The sequence below is a fragment of the Dipodomys ordii genome, unplaced genomic scaffold (assembly GCF_000151885.1).
Source record: "Dipodomys ordii isolate 6190 unplaced genomic scaffold, Dord_2.0 Scaffold95, whole genome shotgun sequence".
NCBI lineage: Eukaryota > Metazoa > Chordata > Mammalia > Rodentia > Heteromyidae > Dipodomys > Dipodomys ordii.
The window spans coordinates 6,047,697-6,063,034 of NW_012267311.1; the positions used below are offsets into that span (position 1 = coordinate 6,047,697).

The 15,338-nt window shown below is 45.8% G+C and overlaps 1 protein-coding gene across 1 annotated transcript in view; it reads right to left on the reverse strand.

Annotated features, from left to right (window-relative positions):
- Shb (Src homology 2 domain containing adaptor protein B) overlaps nucleotides 1-15,338 on the reverse strand; it is a 149,742-nt gene that overhangs the window by 38,890 nt on the left and 95,514 nt on the right. Inside the window, exon 3 of the mRNA XM_013026553.1 lies at nucleotides 1,520-1,735. Coding sequence (XP_012882007.1) covers nucleotides 1,520-1,735 — 216 coding nt within the window. The remainder of the gene's footprint in view (nucleotides 1-1,519; nucleotides 1,736-15,338) is intronic.

Sequence of the window (15,338 nt, forward strand, 5' to 3'; positions counted from 1 at the left end):
TAAAGATAAAAGAGACAGTAACTCAGTGACACAAAACCAAGATCAGAATGAATACGTGAGGGGCTTATTACAAGATAGCTTTGCCTGACACCTTATGATCCATGGTAAACAACTAAATGTTCATAAGTTCTACACCACCTTTAGGCACAAATGGGCAACTTCTGTCTTAACATCTTCTGAGAGGGATGTTTTGCAGGGAAGTGCCTCTCATTTGAACGCCTACACAAATCACTCAGGATCTTGCAAAACAGATTCTCACACTGGAATGGGAGCAGACCATTCTATTTCTAACCAATTACCAGGTTACTATACAATGTAGCCAGTAGCATGGGAAGTGAGTGAGTGAGAAGTAAAATGCCAGACTAGACTTGGGTCTCCCCTGCAGGTGGCTAGTTTGGGACAGGGAAGATGACACCCTTCCTCATGTCAGGGGCCCTCTGTGTCCAGGGAAGCTGCCACCTGAACACCTTCAGTTCTTCCAACAAACTGATGTGAGTCAAAGTGCAAGCAAACTCCTTCTACCCCTGGATCACTCAGCTCTGTAGGAGCAGTGCCAGGGGGCAGTTCTTGGATTCTCTTGGATCTAGAGGCTGTGAAATACACAGTAGAAATATGGCATGACTAAGGACCATCAACCAGCCACAAAACTACTCATTGGCTCTTGACCAGGTGCTGGGGATAAAGAAATGTGATGAAGTAGGTTCTCTTCATGGAGTTCATTGCCAGGCAGGCTGTCACTCAAGGTCTTTCTTTTGGCATTTGGCTTTCCACTTCTTAATATTAAACACAAGCATTTCTTACATTATTATAAGCTCTAAACATCACTTATGAGTGGCAGCATGATATTCTACCATATCAATCGCACAAACACTCACTGAAACAATCCTGGGACACTCAGTTTCCAATTTTGCATGACTATAAAAAGATACTTTTTCTGAATTTTAGAACATTAACTTTGGCGTTGATTCTCAGGAAGAGAATTAGAATCAAATAGTATGAGTTAAGTAAGGATTTATGGCTTACATATGGCCAGACCACATGTTCTGAAAGGGCCATGGGAGTTGAGTACTGTGATGGATACCTGGACTCTGGAAGAGCAGTCTTGGAGGAGAGAGGAGGTTGGCTTAACTGGGATATACCCCACACCTGAGCACTGAGTGGGCCCAGACCACAGCTGAGTGAAACACATAGCAATTCTGTAAGCCACATATAACTGGATGGGACCATGGGGGCCCCATCAGCAGCTCTGCAGATGGTTCTTGGAGTTTCTAAGCATCTGAGACATCTCTGAAGATAAAGATACTGGGCTGGGGACCCTGATGTTAGACTTGAGTTTCTCCTTGGCTTAGATTCCCTTCCCTTAGGGACCCACACACATCATCTTTGAGGGGCCAATCAGTACTAGGAAAAAGGACAGCCCAACTGGATTGTCAAACAGTCCTGGCATGTACCCTGATCAGTTGGCACCTCATACACATCCCATTTAGCCAGAACCTTGAGTAGGGTTCACAGCTCATACCTGCCAGGGCGGGGATGGTGACCCGGTTCCACTCCCATGGCTGGTCATATTCATCAGCGGGCCTGTCATCATCCTGGGGCAGCTTGCTCTCTCTCAGTCGAGGACTCATCGTGCTCTCCGAGTCTGAGTCCATGCTTTGGCCTTCGGGCTCATAAGGGGTGTCGTACAATTGGATGCCTTTGTGTTGGGACCGGACACTTTCCTGCCTCTGGAATTCTGCAAGCAAAAAGAAAGAAAGGGGAGATGTTACCTGGAACCCTTGCCAAGGAATAGCCTTGAGTTCTGAGTTGCAAGCTGAGGAGATGAGGCCAGCAGGGGAACAGGCCCTTCTTGTATTCATGGAACCCCTGTACCTAGAAGCATCATCTCTGCACTTTCTGGGAAGGGGTTGCTCATGAGGATCACAGGCTCTTCATATAATGACAGCCCTGGAAAGCACCCTGCTTCCATCCACCTGCTCACCTGCCTTCAAGGGCAGGGCCCAGATATGAACATCATTTGTAGGTGTGTTTTCAACCCACCCAGCACCCTTGCCTGACAGCTGAAGAAGGTCTTCCCTGCAGTCTGGACTTTCAGACCACATATGTACAAGGAGAGTAGGCCAAATGATTCTCCAGTTCCCAAGCAGCTCAGATTCATTTGAAAGAACCAAGCAGAGACCAGATGCAGTGGTTCATGCCTGTAATCTCAGATATTCGTGGAGATTGGGAGGGTTGTAGTTTGAGGCCAGCCTATCCCCCTATCAAGAATCCATCTCAACCAATAAGCTGGAAATGGTGACATGTACCTTCAGCTGGGAGGTGTAAATGAGTATTGTGGTTCAGGCTGACCCAAGTATAATGGGGAGAACTTTTTAAAAAAGAAGTTTAGACTCCAGTACCATCAAGAAGAAAAGAAACAAAGAGGGCAGGGAAAGGGAAAAGAAAATTTTTTCCTGAGAAGATGAGGTTGTTATTTCTCCTCTAGGAAGCCTGAATGATGCCTCCCTTGGCTTCTCTCTTCCCAGAGCATGCTTATCTTCTAAGCAGACAGAACATATCTAGTGGCTATGTTAGAAGTAATGTCCAGTTTCACTTCTGAATGAGGAAGAGTGAGCTTCTGGAGGGGGTTCTATAGTCTGGCTCCAGGGTGAGCTGGGGGGCAATACTGGCTTCATAGAGGTCCTAGGTAGGGGATGGGCATTTCCACTGGTGTTTATCCCAGGAAAGGCAGTAGGGGCTGGAAAGATGGATGTTGGGGTACTAAAATTAGGTGCTTCTGGGTCAAACAGAGACACTTGTTTTTTGATCACGAGTACTACCTGTGCAGGGCCTGAGGAGAGTTCACTGTCCAGGCTGATTCTGGAAGCCCACTATTTCCAGGAAACAATAAATGATACCTGGGGGCAGCAGCAGTGGGACCTGGAGGAAGGTGGAGGAGGAAAGAGGCTGCATCTCTACTGATAGCTCTGGCAAGTAGTAGCAGGAGCAATGGTGCTCCTGGTGGGAGGAACAGGATGAGCCACAGTAATGTGCTGATTGTCTCCTTTAACGTCCTCCGCTTTTTTTTGAGATAGGCTCTCGCTAGGTAGCCTACATGAAACTCCAACTCATGATCCTCTTGTCTCAGGCTGAGATTACAAGCATGCCCCACTACACGTAGCTCCCAGTTTAGTTATTTTAGTTTTTTTTCCCCCCCAATACTGGATTTTGAACTGAGGACTTTGCATTTGTTAGGAAGGAGCTTTACTACTGGAGCCATACCTCCAACTCCTTTTGCTCTGGTTATTTTTTACAGTCTCCTTTTATCTGGACTGTCCAAGGTGGTGAGCCATCCTCTATTGACTTTCTCTACCATAGTTGGGATGACAGGAGATGAGGTCTTGTGAACTTTTTACCTGGGCTAGCCTCAAATGGCGATGGTCTTCCTGATCTCAGCCTCCCAAGTAGGTAGGATTGCAAGTGTGACCCACCATGCCCCACTCCTACTTCAGTTTTTTTTTTTTTTTTTGGTTGTGGTACATATATGTAACAACTTTAATCATTTTACCAATTGTTAAGGGCACAGATCAATGCTATCAAGTCCATCTGCACTATGGTAAAACCACAGTCATTAACTGTCTTAAACCTTTTCATCTTCCCAAACTGAAACTCTGTATCCATTGAGTCCTCATTTCCCCTTCCCCCGTCCTTGGAACCTCCTGTCAAGGGGGACTTGTATTTTGTCTCTAGGAATCAGACAGCTCCAGCGGCCTCTTACACATGAAATCATGTTCTTCTGTGACAGGCTTATTGTACTTGGTACAAGGTTTTTCAAGATTCTTCCGTGTTGCAGTATATGTCAATTTTTCAAGACTGACCAGTAGTATTTCACTGTGTAGACAGTCCCTGTCTACTTGTACTGAAGCTCCCAGTTCAAGACAGTGAGGGAGTGGAGGAAAGACGGGTACAAAAGGAGTGAGGGGGCATGAGAGGGACAGCTTTTCAAGCATGCTTGAATCAAATATTCCCCAAACTGGGGTCGTTTCCCCCCACCCTCACCTTGCCTGGGGTGCTGAGGGTTGAATTTAGGGAACTGGAGGAGGGGGCCCTCACAGATACAGGCCACTTGGGAATTTGTTCTGAGTAAATTTTCAGCTAGGAGCTGAGCTAACTTTGCCAGGGCTGACTTTGAGCTGCAATCTTCCTCCTCCTCCATTCTCCAGAGACCATAGGCTACAGTCCCCAACTTGTTTTTGAGGAAGTGTGTTGGTCACTTTTACCCTGGTTGGCCTCAAATTTATGATCCTCTTGTCTCTACTTCTCAAATACCACCATATCTAGTCCCTAAACCAAGTTCTAATGGCATAAAGATATGGCAGAAAATCATTTTACTATAGGCCTTGAAGAACAGCTGATTAATGATTAATACTCAAATGACATTAGTCATTTGGAGCATGAGGGCTACTTTTGGTCTGGGCTTTATGGTCCAAGCCTACCTCACATGCCCAAAGCCTTGGTGGAATCCAAGCCAATGGTGTTGTATGGTGATCTTTTTTTTTTGGGGGGGGGGGTTGGTTGTGGGGCTTGAACTCTGGGCTTGGGCCCTATCCCTGCGCTCTTCAGCTCAAGGCGAGCACTGTACCACTTGAGCCACAGCACCACTTCCAGTTTTCTAGTGGTTAATTGGAGATAAGAGTCTCATGGTTTTTTCTGCCCGGGCTGGCTTTGAACCATGATCCTCATATCTAGCTAGGATTACAGACGTGAGCCACTGGTGCCCAGCTTGTGTGGTGATCTTTAGTGTTGCTTTAATTACTTTTATGCTGGTATCTTCCAAACCTCTCTTAATCACATATGGACTTCACTTCTCTTTCTCTTTTTTTTTTGAGTACCACCTGGGTTGTTATTTACTAATATAATTAATATTGTTTAATAAATTCATTTAAAAACAAACTATATTACCATCCCACAACTATGATCCTTTGCCAAAAATAGATACTAAACATATGAAGAGTGAAAGAGAACGAAGGTACTATTGTCTGCCCTGCCCTGCTAGGAAGAAGCCTGTAGCTTGCTTTCTCTGTTGAAAGGGAAATGGCGGGGGGGGGGGGGAAGGGAGGCAGAGGGGGTGAGGGGTGTTAATACACAGGATGCCATAAAGTAAATACTTTATCTGGCAAATAAGAATTATTTATTTCCTCCCCAGTTGCTGGTGGCTCACACCTGTAAATCTACTCAGGAGGCTGAGATCTGAGGATTGAGGTTTGAAGGTAGCCCAGGCAGAAAACTCCTTGAGATTCTTATCTCCAATTAGCCAACAAAAAGCTATAACTGGAGGTATGGCACAAGTGGCAGAGTGCCAGCCTTCAGCAAAAAAGTTAAGCAAGAGTGCACAGCCTTGAATTCAAGCCCAGTACCAGCACACACACACACACACACACAATTACTTTCAGCTGGGTACCAGTGGATCACACCTGTAATCCTAGCTACTCAGAGGATGAGATCTGAGAGTCATGGTTCAAAGCCAGCTTGGGCAGGAAAGTTTGTGAGACTGTTATTTTGAATTAACCAATTAAAAAACCTGAAGTGGATGGAGCTCAAGTGGTGGCTCAAGTGGTAGAGCACTAGTCCTGAGTGAAAAAGCTTAGGAATAGTGCAGGTCCTGAATTCAAGCCACAAGACTGCTGCCCTCCACCACCACCACCTCTGCCCCCAACATTTTGTCTCTCTAGAATAAACAGGAAAAAAGATCTCTGACTATACAGTTCCCAGGCCACTTATAATACATCTAGGAGAAGGTGTACGTACCCTCATATTTTGTCAAAACCTTTCATTGGTCCTTCAGGTGAACTGAGATCATTTATTAGTATTGAACACAACGTTTCTTTTTTTCTTCCAGGGAAGAAGAAGAAAAGGGAAAGCAAGAGTTACAAAATGGCAAAACTTTTTCCTCTTAATTAAGGTCCAGTTATTATACATAACTGTAAGCTGCTTAATGTACTCAACAATCTGATCTGTTTCACACTGCATTGCCGGAGTCTTTACCATCTGCTGCACTGCCTCCCATCCCCAGGTCTGAAGAGTGGTCTCACCTCCTTTGGGGAGAATGGTAAGGCCAGTGACAGAGGACTAAGGACATTGGGGTGAAGCTGTTAAAGCAATGACAGGGAAAACCACCTCCTCATCACCCTCTTTCACAAGCAGAAAGAGCAACCTTAGGCTCTCTACAGTGCCTCTCATGCTCATTGCGATGGAATGTACTTCTATCTGGAGCAACCTGCTTACTCCTCACAGAGTGGAGCTCTAGGTACTCAGTGAATGTAGGTAGAAAAGATGAATGAGAACTGACAGCCAGACACTACTTTACCACCAAATTCCAGTTAATTTATGAAAGACCCTGACACCAGTGATAAAGGACCTGAAGAAAACACCAAATATGCATTGTTTAGTATTATACAATATTCAGAAGAGACAGATATTCTACATAAATACCAGCCTAAAAGGAAAACATGTGCTGTGAGTAGATTAGCTATTAAATCAGAGGGACTTGTGCTACCTCTCAAGCAGGATTTATTGTTCCAGAAGCATCTGTGCCTCACCAAAGCTGAGCTGTAATGGCATGCAGTTAAGGCAGAGGATGTCGGTAATGGTAATCATTAAAACAAGCCTCCCCCTGTATTACATGAATTCAGATTTTCATTAAGGCCCTAACAATAGGGAACAGTTAAGTAAATTATGGCACGTTAACTGGATGGAATATTAAGCAGTCATTAAAATGATAAATCGGAAGATAATGCAGTTACATGGGAAAGTGTGCATGAAATTATGCTAAACTAAAAAGTAAAATACTAAATTGTTTATGTGTTGAGAGAGTAAGTGTATAATACAAGCTTTCTAAAAAAGACGTGGGCAATGTGAACAGTACCCAAAAGGGAATTCTATTCTTTGCTTGGGACTTGCTCAAAACCAGCACTGCACATAATGTCCTTAATATCAGAACCCTACTGACAGCAATACTGTAAGCACAGACATGCATGAGTAGAGAGAGCTGAAAACCTGCCCCAGGAAGGTAAACAGCTATTGTGTAGAGCAGAAGGGATTATTGTATAATTATTTTTGAAAGTTGTAAATAATGAATAAAGGCACTAGTAAAGAAAAAAATGTAATTAAGATAGGAACACATGAAAGTAAACAGCCTGGATCTTAAGAGCTGTGTTTTGTAAACAGCTTCCTGTCCCTGTAAGTGCACCATTTAGGGAACAGCCTCCTTCCTGGGAGGGAAGCCAAGGGCCCCAGCAAGCCAAGGGTCCCTGTGCTAGGCCAACTCACCAAACATCATTGCCCCATGCCTAATAATCAAGCCTGTCCTTCTTATTATCTAGGTCTACTGTTGCTGGTCCCAAGACTGACCTAAAAGGGAAGCTGGAGGCCATATGTTTTAAGTCACAAGTTATATTTTAAGTCACAAGTTATCTGGATGTCACCATCTACACATTTTAGAAAATAACCTTTAATATCAGGTGGCAGGCTGTGATTTCCTGCCTCTTAGGCAGCAAGCAGAAACATTAAATTGACAAGGTGCAGATTTCTGTTGACCTCTGAAGTAAAAATGTTTTCAACTGGAACAAAACATGAAGAAAGAACAGGAAAAGATGGCATTTTTTTTTTTTTTAAGAATCAGAGAATGTTAGAACTTGAAGGGACCCTAAGAATACACCTGGGTACATTACCAGGGGGGCTGGAAGGTATGCTGTCCACAGACTGCAGCAAGCAGAGGTCTTGTGTTGCATGGAGAGAGTGGGTGATCATCTGAGGGATGATGGAGGGAAGGGAGATATGGAGAGAAGCAAAGTGCAAGCCAGGATGAGCTGGGACAGACCAGCAATCTCCTGAGGGTGTGATGGGGGTTTAGAGTCCCCCATCTACAAGCAATGAGGCCCTGTACTTACCAACTTTGTCTTCTTTCAAAAACAAACAGGGCTGGGAAGGTGGCTCAGTGGTAGAGTGCTTGCCTCATATGCATGAGGCCCTGGGTTTGATTCCTCAGCACCACATAAGCAGAAAAAGCTGGAAGTGGCACTGTGGTAGAACACTAGCCTTGAGCTGAAGAGCTGAGGGACAGCACCCAGACCCAGAGTTCAGGCCCCACGAGTGACAACACACACACACACACACACACACACACACACCCCAAACAAAATTAGGACTACATTTTAAAGCACTAAGGCAAGGACAGCCCATGTACTCTCTGCCCCTGAACATGCTGTCTCCCCTATTATGAACACCCTTCTACCATCATGGCACACTGATAAACCATCATTACAACATGTAGTCTACAGCTTATATTAAGATTCACATTAAGGTATTTTATATATCCTGGGCCAGCGGTCAGGAATGCCCTGTTCAAGGGCTATGTAAAGTCTGGGAAATCATTTGGTAATGATGGGACAGAAATAGGAGGAGGGCTGGGGGTTTAGCCCAGCGGAAGGGCGCCCGCCTGGCGCGCGCAAGGCCATGGGTTCGGTTCTCAGCCCTGGTTAAAAAAAAAAAAAAAGAAATAGGAGAAGGAAGCTTGGCTAGCATCTTAGATATACTCAGCCTTCTCTGGCAGCACCACCATCTGTCCCATACCCAGTCAAGTAGCACTGACACCCAGTATATACATAAGGCTATGTGATATTGCATCTAAGAATGAGGAGGTGCTTTCAGCTGTGAGAATCTGAGGAGGCTTTACAGAATTTAGGCTTGAGGTTATGTACAGTGGTGTGGCAGAAAGATAAGGAGATAAGATGAGGCCCAAGGGACCAGAAGCTCCAATATGTACATAATTGTTTAGGGAGCTGGGAGTTTGCAGGCACCCAGTGGAAGATGAAGCCACTAGCATGAGGAGGAAGGTTTCTGAGTGGCCTTAAATCTGAAGGACACTACCCCTAAGAATATAAAAAAAGCTGCCCTAGGACAGGGGAGGATGGCACAGGTGTGTCAGAGCCTCAGTGGAAATGACAGACGCTGGCTTGTAGGTTCCTCACCTCTAATTTTCCCAGTGAGGCCTGTCTTGCAATCTATAATGCTCTCAAATCATAGGGTAACAAGCTCAGTAGAGATGTGTGGCCCACAGAGGCCTCCATTCTTAGGTCCTGATGTCACTCTTAGCCCAAGAAACCAGGACACTGCCAGTGGTGGGCACACTTGGCCATGTATCCCCAGCTATCTGACCTCTCCTCCACGGCTGGCCAGCCATGGGAGACAGCACCAGAGTTGTGGGTAGACAAGGTTCAGTCCCAGCCAGGGTCAAGAAGGGCCGCATTACTGGAAAGATGGACTAGACTGTCTGACCTGGAGGCCCTAGATCCAGGAGCTGTCAGGGAAACAGCACAGGGCCAGGGCTAAAGACACTGATATCACACACTGCTTGGTGTGAACTTTGACTCTAGTAACTGCTTGTCTTGAAGCAAGTTGTCTTAATTTCCTCATCTCTGGAGGGGGACCAACTACATCCACATTAGAACAATGTGATGAGGACTAAGTGAATCTATACACATCAAATGTTTTACCATCACATATTGTTGCTGTTATTTTTGGGGAGGAGCAAACTAGGGTTAGAACTCAGGGTATCGTGCTTACAAAGACAGTGCTATACTGAGCTACTCCTCTAGCTCTATATCAAGTCTGGTACATGGTGTAAAGAAAGCACTCTGGGAATTGCATTATTATTTCAATTGCCATTGCCAGGGAGCTTCCTTGGAACCCCATCACTAAGACTTTTCTACCTCTAAGACTCTCCTTAGCCCCCAGAACCTCAGAGGCTTGCTTACTGAAATCCTGACAGGCAGGCTAACCCTGCATTGGAAATGAAAAGGCTTCAACCCCAACCTCTGAGCTTTCTCTGTTTCTGGGTCCAGAACTTCCAATTTCAGTTGCTGCTTTATCAATATAGCACCTCCATGTGAGATCTGAGCTCAGGATCATTGTTTGTGGGTAACAGGAAACATGGGGGAGGTCTTAGGTATGTCCAATAATCAACATATATGGAAACTGAGGTCTACAGAAGGAAAAGGGGCCCAAAGATCAGGGCTCCTTCCTGTCTCTCCCAGAGGCTTTCTGACATCTCTTTTACCAGCTTGTCAGAATCTCTGGGAGGCAGGGTATCTATTTCAGACAGACCTCTGAGGTGTTAAAAAGTATATCCGGCACCTCAGACAGAGTGATGAACTCCACAGGAGCAGTAAGCGGCTGCTCATAATTAGACATGCAGCTGAAAACTAGTCTAGTGCCAGGGTACCACATCAAAGGGGAGACAGAGGGCTTTCTCCCGATCTGAACTGTTCAAACATCTGCTGGAGAAAGCCTTTCCTCCTAACTGGGGTACTTTAACAGGCATCGGAGCTCAGGTATTCCTTGGAGGCTACAGTGACCTCAGGACAACAGAAGTCCTTTGGGGTAAACACTGTAGGCCAGAAAGGACAGAGCAGCAGATCTACATATGCAGGCCTCACCAACTCCTCTATCCAGAGCTTTCTAAAAGCCAGCAGACTGACAGGGTTCCTTTTGTCATCTTTTTTCCCCCAGTGTGAACAGAGGCTGGACTCCGCAGAAACAGGGATGTGGACAAATAACAATGGATCCCAGAAGCAGCACAGGCCTGTCACTACTTGGTAAACCTGTATTGCTTGCTCTTTTATGCTCAGCCCAGGAGCAGGGGAAAGGCCTGTGCCTGGAACCAGGAAGTTCAGTGTGCTCTCCCATTCCTCAGCTATCTGTCCAGTGACAGGGTCTTCTCATGACCTCTTCTGGCCTGAAGAACCAGGGGGCAGACAAAGCCTGCACACCTGATGACAACAAATGTGCTTTCCTATGATTTAAAAGGCCACATGGGCCTCAGTGCAGAGCTTGAGGGTGCTGTGTGCCATTACTGCTGTGTCCTTCAGCCCAGCCGTCACTGCATCTTCCAGTGACTGCTTTCGCGTGCAGAGGCCTCTGGGCAGCTAGAAGCCACTCTAGTTTTGAGTCCCCGTGGAGACTCAATGAGCTGAACTCACTGTTTGTGCTCTGCAGTTAAGGGAAGTAGGCAGATGGGTTTCACTGTCTCAAAGGAGATAATACCTTCATTCCCAGTCCATTTAACAGCTCAGTGGGGAGTCAGGCACTGTCCCAGGTGTTAGGACTAAAGTACTCCTCCTCATCTTTAAGACACAGAGAAAAGAGTAATACAGATGAAGTAATCCCTTATCTGAAAACCCAAATTAAAACCTTTTTGAGAGATGACATGACATCACATGTGAAAAATTCTACACCTAACTTGGTGTGAGTTGCAGTCAAGAAGCAGGCACCTTAAAATTACTGTATACAAGCTGGACATTGGTGGCTCATACCTGTAAGCCTAGCTACTCAGGAGGCTGAGATCTAAGGACTGAGGTTCTAAGTCAGCCTGGGCAGAAAGTCTGTGAGACTCTTATCTTCAATTAACAGCTGAAAACTAGAAGTGGAGCTGTGGCTCGAAGTGGTAAAGGCACTAGCCTTGAGCAAAAAAAGCTCTGGGACAGTACCCAGCCCCTGAGTTCAAGCCTTATGACAACACACACACACACACACACACACACACACACACACACACACACACGAAAACAACAATTAAAAAACCATACTGTTTACAAATATCCTCAGACTGAGGCTTACATAAAACATGTGAGTTTTATGTTTACACTATAATATAGTCAAGGTATCTTATTATACACATATAATTATTCCCAAATGTGAAATCCTGAAAAACTTCCAGTCCCAAGCATCTTGGATATTCAATTTGTGGTGCATTTTATAATGTCAAAATGGAGTCTAAAACATTGTAGAGACTAATCTTGGCTAACCCTTTCTGACCAGCTCCAAGAACCTTCAAGTGGTACACATGTTGACAGGTGGGTGGAGGCAGAAAGTACAGTCCCAGAGAGGACTGGACATTTCAGGGAAGGGGTGATATTTCTCAGAATCCCAAGTCCTCATGTAAGCAGAGCCCCCAAAATGAGGGAAACCATAGGAGCCTACTGTCACAAACAGAATGGTAGATAGAACATGCACAGAAGTAGATAGAACACGCACAGGAAGAACAGGAAGGTTTGCATGCATGGGCGCACTAAGGTGTGTGTTGGGGGAGGATAGCTGAGGTGAGACAAATGAGTTAAGTCATGGAAAGAGGAAAGTTGGATTTTGAGATAGAAATTAAATAATTCATGTGGCTTTATGTGCTCATGACATAGGATGAGAATTGGCTACTAAAAGAGATGGAACCAGGCTATGAAGGCTGAAGGTCCAAGACAAGGAATACAGACTAATAATGGTCAGAAAAGTGGCAAAGGTGGCCTGGTTCCTTAAATCAGGTTTTGTGCTTCACACATACACAAATCCATTAAGTGGAAAACACGGCAGTATGTGGTACTCAGTCATAGATGACCTCAAGATTGGACCCTTCAAACACTTAGGGCTCCACCTTTTCAAGATGCTCAGGTTCTCAGAGAATGGTGAGCACAGAAGTAGATCACATGATCTACTTTGGTGGCTAGCAAATATGGAGGTACTGGCATTACCATGAGGATAGGGACAGGAGCCAAATCAGTATGGGATGATGCCACTATATTTTTGGGCCAACCCTGAGAGGGTGAGTATCCCTGGCTTTTCTTGGTAGGCAGAGGCCAGAGCCCAGCAGGGCCTTCCCACAGCTTTTACAAACGAGATGTATGTCCAGCTTTCCTTCCGAGTACCGATGGGCTGTGGAGGGTCAGTGACAACAGATGCAATCTTCCCATCTGCTGGACTTCCAGAGGGGCCACTCTTTAATGTAATAAGACCATGCATGTCATGCCGGTAAGGCTTCCCCCTCTCATCTCACACTGTGGGGACCTCACTCCTTATGGAGCTCTTCTATCTGCATGTTCTCACAAACCTCAGAGTAGGGCTTGGGGTAGCAGCGGTGCTTGCAACCCCTTGACTGACACTGTATGTGGCTTACTCAGGAGTGGTCAGGCAGAGGAAGAAAGACTCAGCCAGAAATTATATAGTAATGCCCTCTCAAAACTACTGAGCACATTACATCTGTGCCAAGTGTACTGTATCTGGTTTCTCATTTCATTCTTAAAAACCAATATGAGGTACCTTATCCACAGTCTTTTTATTTTTTTTTTGGTGCAGGTCTTGGGGCTTGAACTCAGGGCCTGGGTGCTGTCCATGAACTTCTTTTCACTCAAGACTAGTGCTTGAACACTCTACTTCTGCTTTTTGGGGGGTAGTTTATTGGAGATAAGAGTCTCACTGACTTTCTTGCCTGGGCTGGCCACAATCCACAGATCTCAGCCTCCTGAGTAGTCAGGATTACAGGTGTGAGCCATTGGCACCTGGCTCTGTGTGTGTGTGTGTGTGTGTGTGTGTGTGGGTGTGTGTGGGTGTGTGTGGGTGTGTGTGTGGGTAGGTACTGGGACTTGAACTCAGTTCCTGGGTGCTGTCTCTGACCTTTTATGCTGCAGGCTAGCACTCTACCACTTGAGCCACAGCTCCACTTCTGGCTTTTAAGTAGAGATAAGAGTTTTATGAACTTTCCTACCCTAAACTGGCTTTGAACTATGATCTTCAGTTCTCAGCCTCCTGGGTAGCTAGGATTACAGGTGTGGACCACTGGTGCCCAGCTTAGACACTGTCATTTTATGAATGGCCACAGAACGAGTGGTGGACAGAGGTAGACAAGCTCCAAAGCCCACACTCCAACTGTGTGGTCAACTGTGCACTCTTGGCTTCACTATAAATGAAGAAACAATATGAACTGAAGTCTGAAAGGGAAGCAAGCCTGGAATATATCAGACTTTCCAAGCCATTTCCTGCCTGTAGTTGACAGTCTGCTTATCAGTCGGGATGAATGGAGCCATCTCAGAGCAATCCCTCACAGTCCTCAGGTTTAGCTGATGAGGTCCATATGCAGGACCTCCAGGCATCCTTATGGTCAGGCAGCAAGAAATCAAAGGGTAGTAGTCTGAGGCAGAGAGCTGCCCATAAGGGTGGAACTCATCACATTCTGGATGCTGCACAGGGTGGTTGACACATGCTACTAGTCCTAGTCTGGCTGGCACTAAGCCAGTGATTACAAGCTAACCACGAGGTAGATGCAGTGTACCACTTTCCCCAGCAGAGCCAGGGCCGTCCCTTTCACCTACCAGGTTTTCTGGCCACAGTGGTCAAACTTTCCTGAACACCTGTGACTAGTCATGGAGTCACTGCCTCATGCTGAGAGGCTGTTGCTGGCATCATGCCCTGTGTCCAGTACAGATGCCCAGTGGAAGTGACCTGCTGAGATCTAGTGAGCTCTTTGTCCAGTCTTCCTCACAAGGGGGAACTAATCCCCCTAGGGGCTTATAGACAACCTCAGCCTTCTGGGTAGTGATGAGGAGGCTGCTGGCTGGGGACCAGTCTGCCTCTCCGCTCACCAGCTGTGTGACATTGGCCAAGTGCCTGATCCTTTGGGTAGATACCTCACAGCTGAGGTAAGAAGGACTGAGCCAAATGACCTTGGGACTGTTCTGACTCTAGAGTCCCTTAGTCTAAGGGTCCCATATCTCTTCCTATTCCACTGCTATATATAGCTCTAGCACTTGAAGGAGAAAGTGGATACATATAAGAGTACCCATCCATCAGCATAAAACCTCAGGATCCAGCCACCTGGTAGCAAGTTCCAAAATCTAGCCATCATGTACACTGAGAACCCTGCCTAGTAAGAAGCTCCACTTTAATCAAAAGCTGTGCTTTTCTGTATAGGCTGTTAGTTTAAGTGTCAACTTGGCTGGTCTTCAGAATATAGAGAGATATAATAGGGTCAAACACGATTCTAGATGTTTTATTAGGAGTGTTTTTGGATAACACCAACACTTAAATTGATAGAAAAGGTAAAGCAGATTGCTTCCCCGCAGGGAGGCTGGCCATACCAATCTGCTGAAGGCCTGTATTGGACAAAAAGGTTGATCCTCCCCTGAACAAGAATTCTCCTGAATGACTGCCTTTGAATTGGGACATCAGTGTTCTTACCTTTGGTAACTACACCTCTGACTCTCCTGACTACACCTTGGCTCACCATTGGACTACACCAGTGACCGACTCATCTACCCACTTGCTCTCGAATCTCCAGTTTGCCAATTCAAGCATCTGTCACCTCACAAGACAACTGCCAAGATCAGGAGATAAGAAACCAGCATGGATCCCGAGTAAGGGTTTATGATTCTACACTACTGTTTTCCAAGTCCACAGTTACCTCTGCTATCGTTAACTTACCTCACTCGTTTTCCTTTGCTAGTACGGGGATTCCACCATTTGAGCCATGCCTCTAGTCT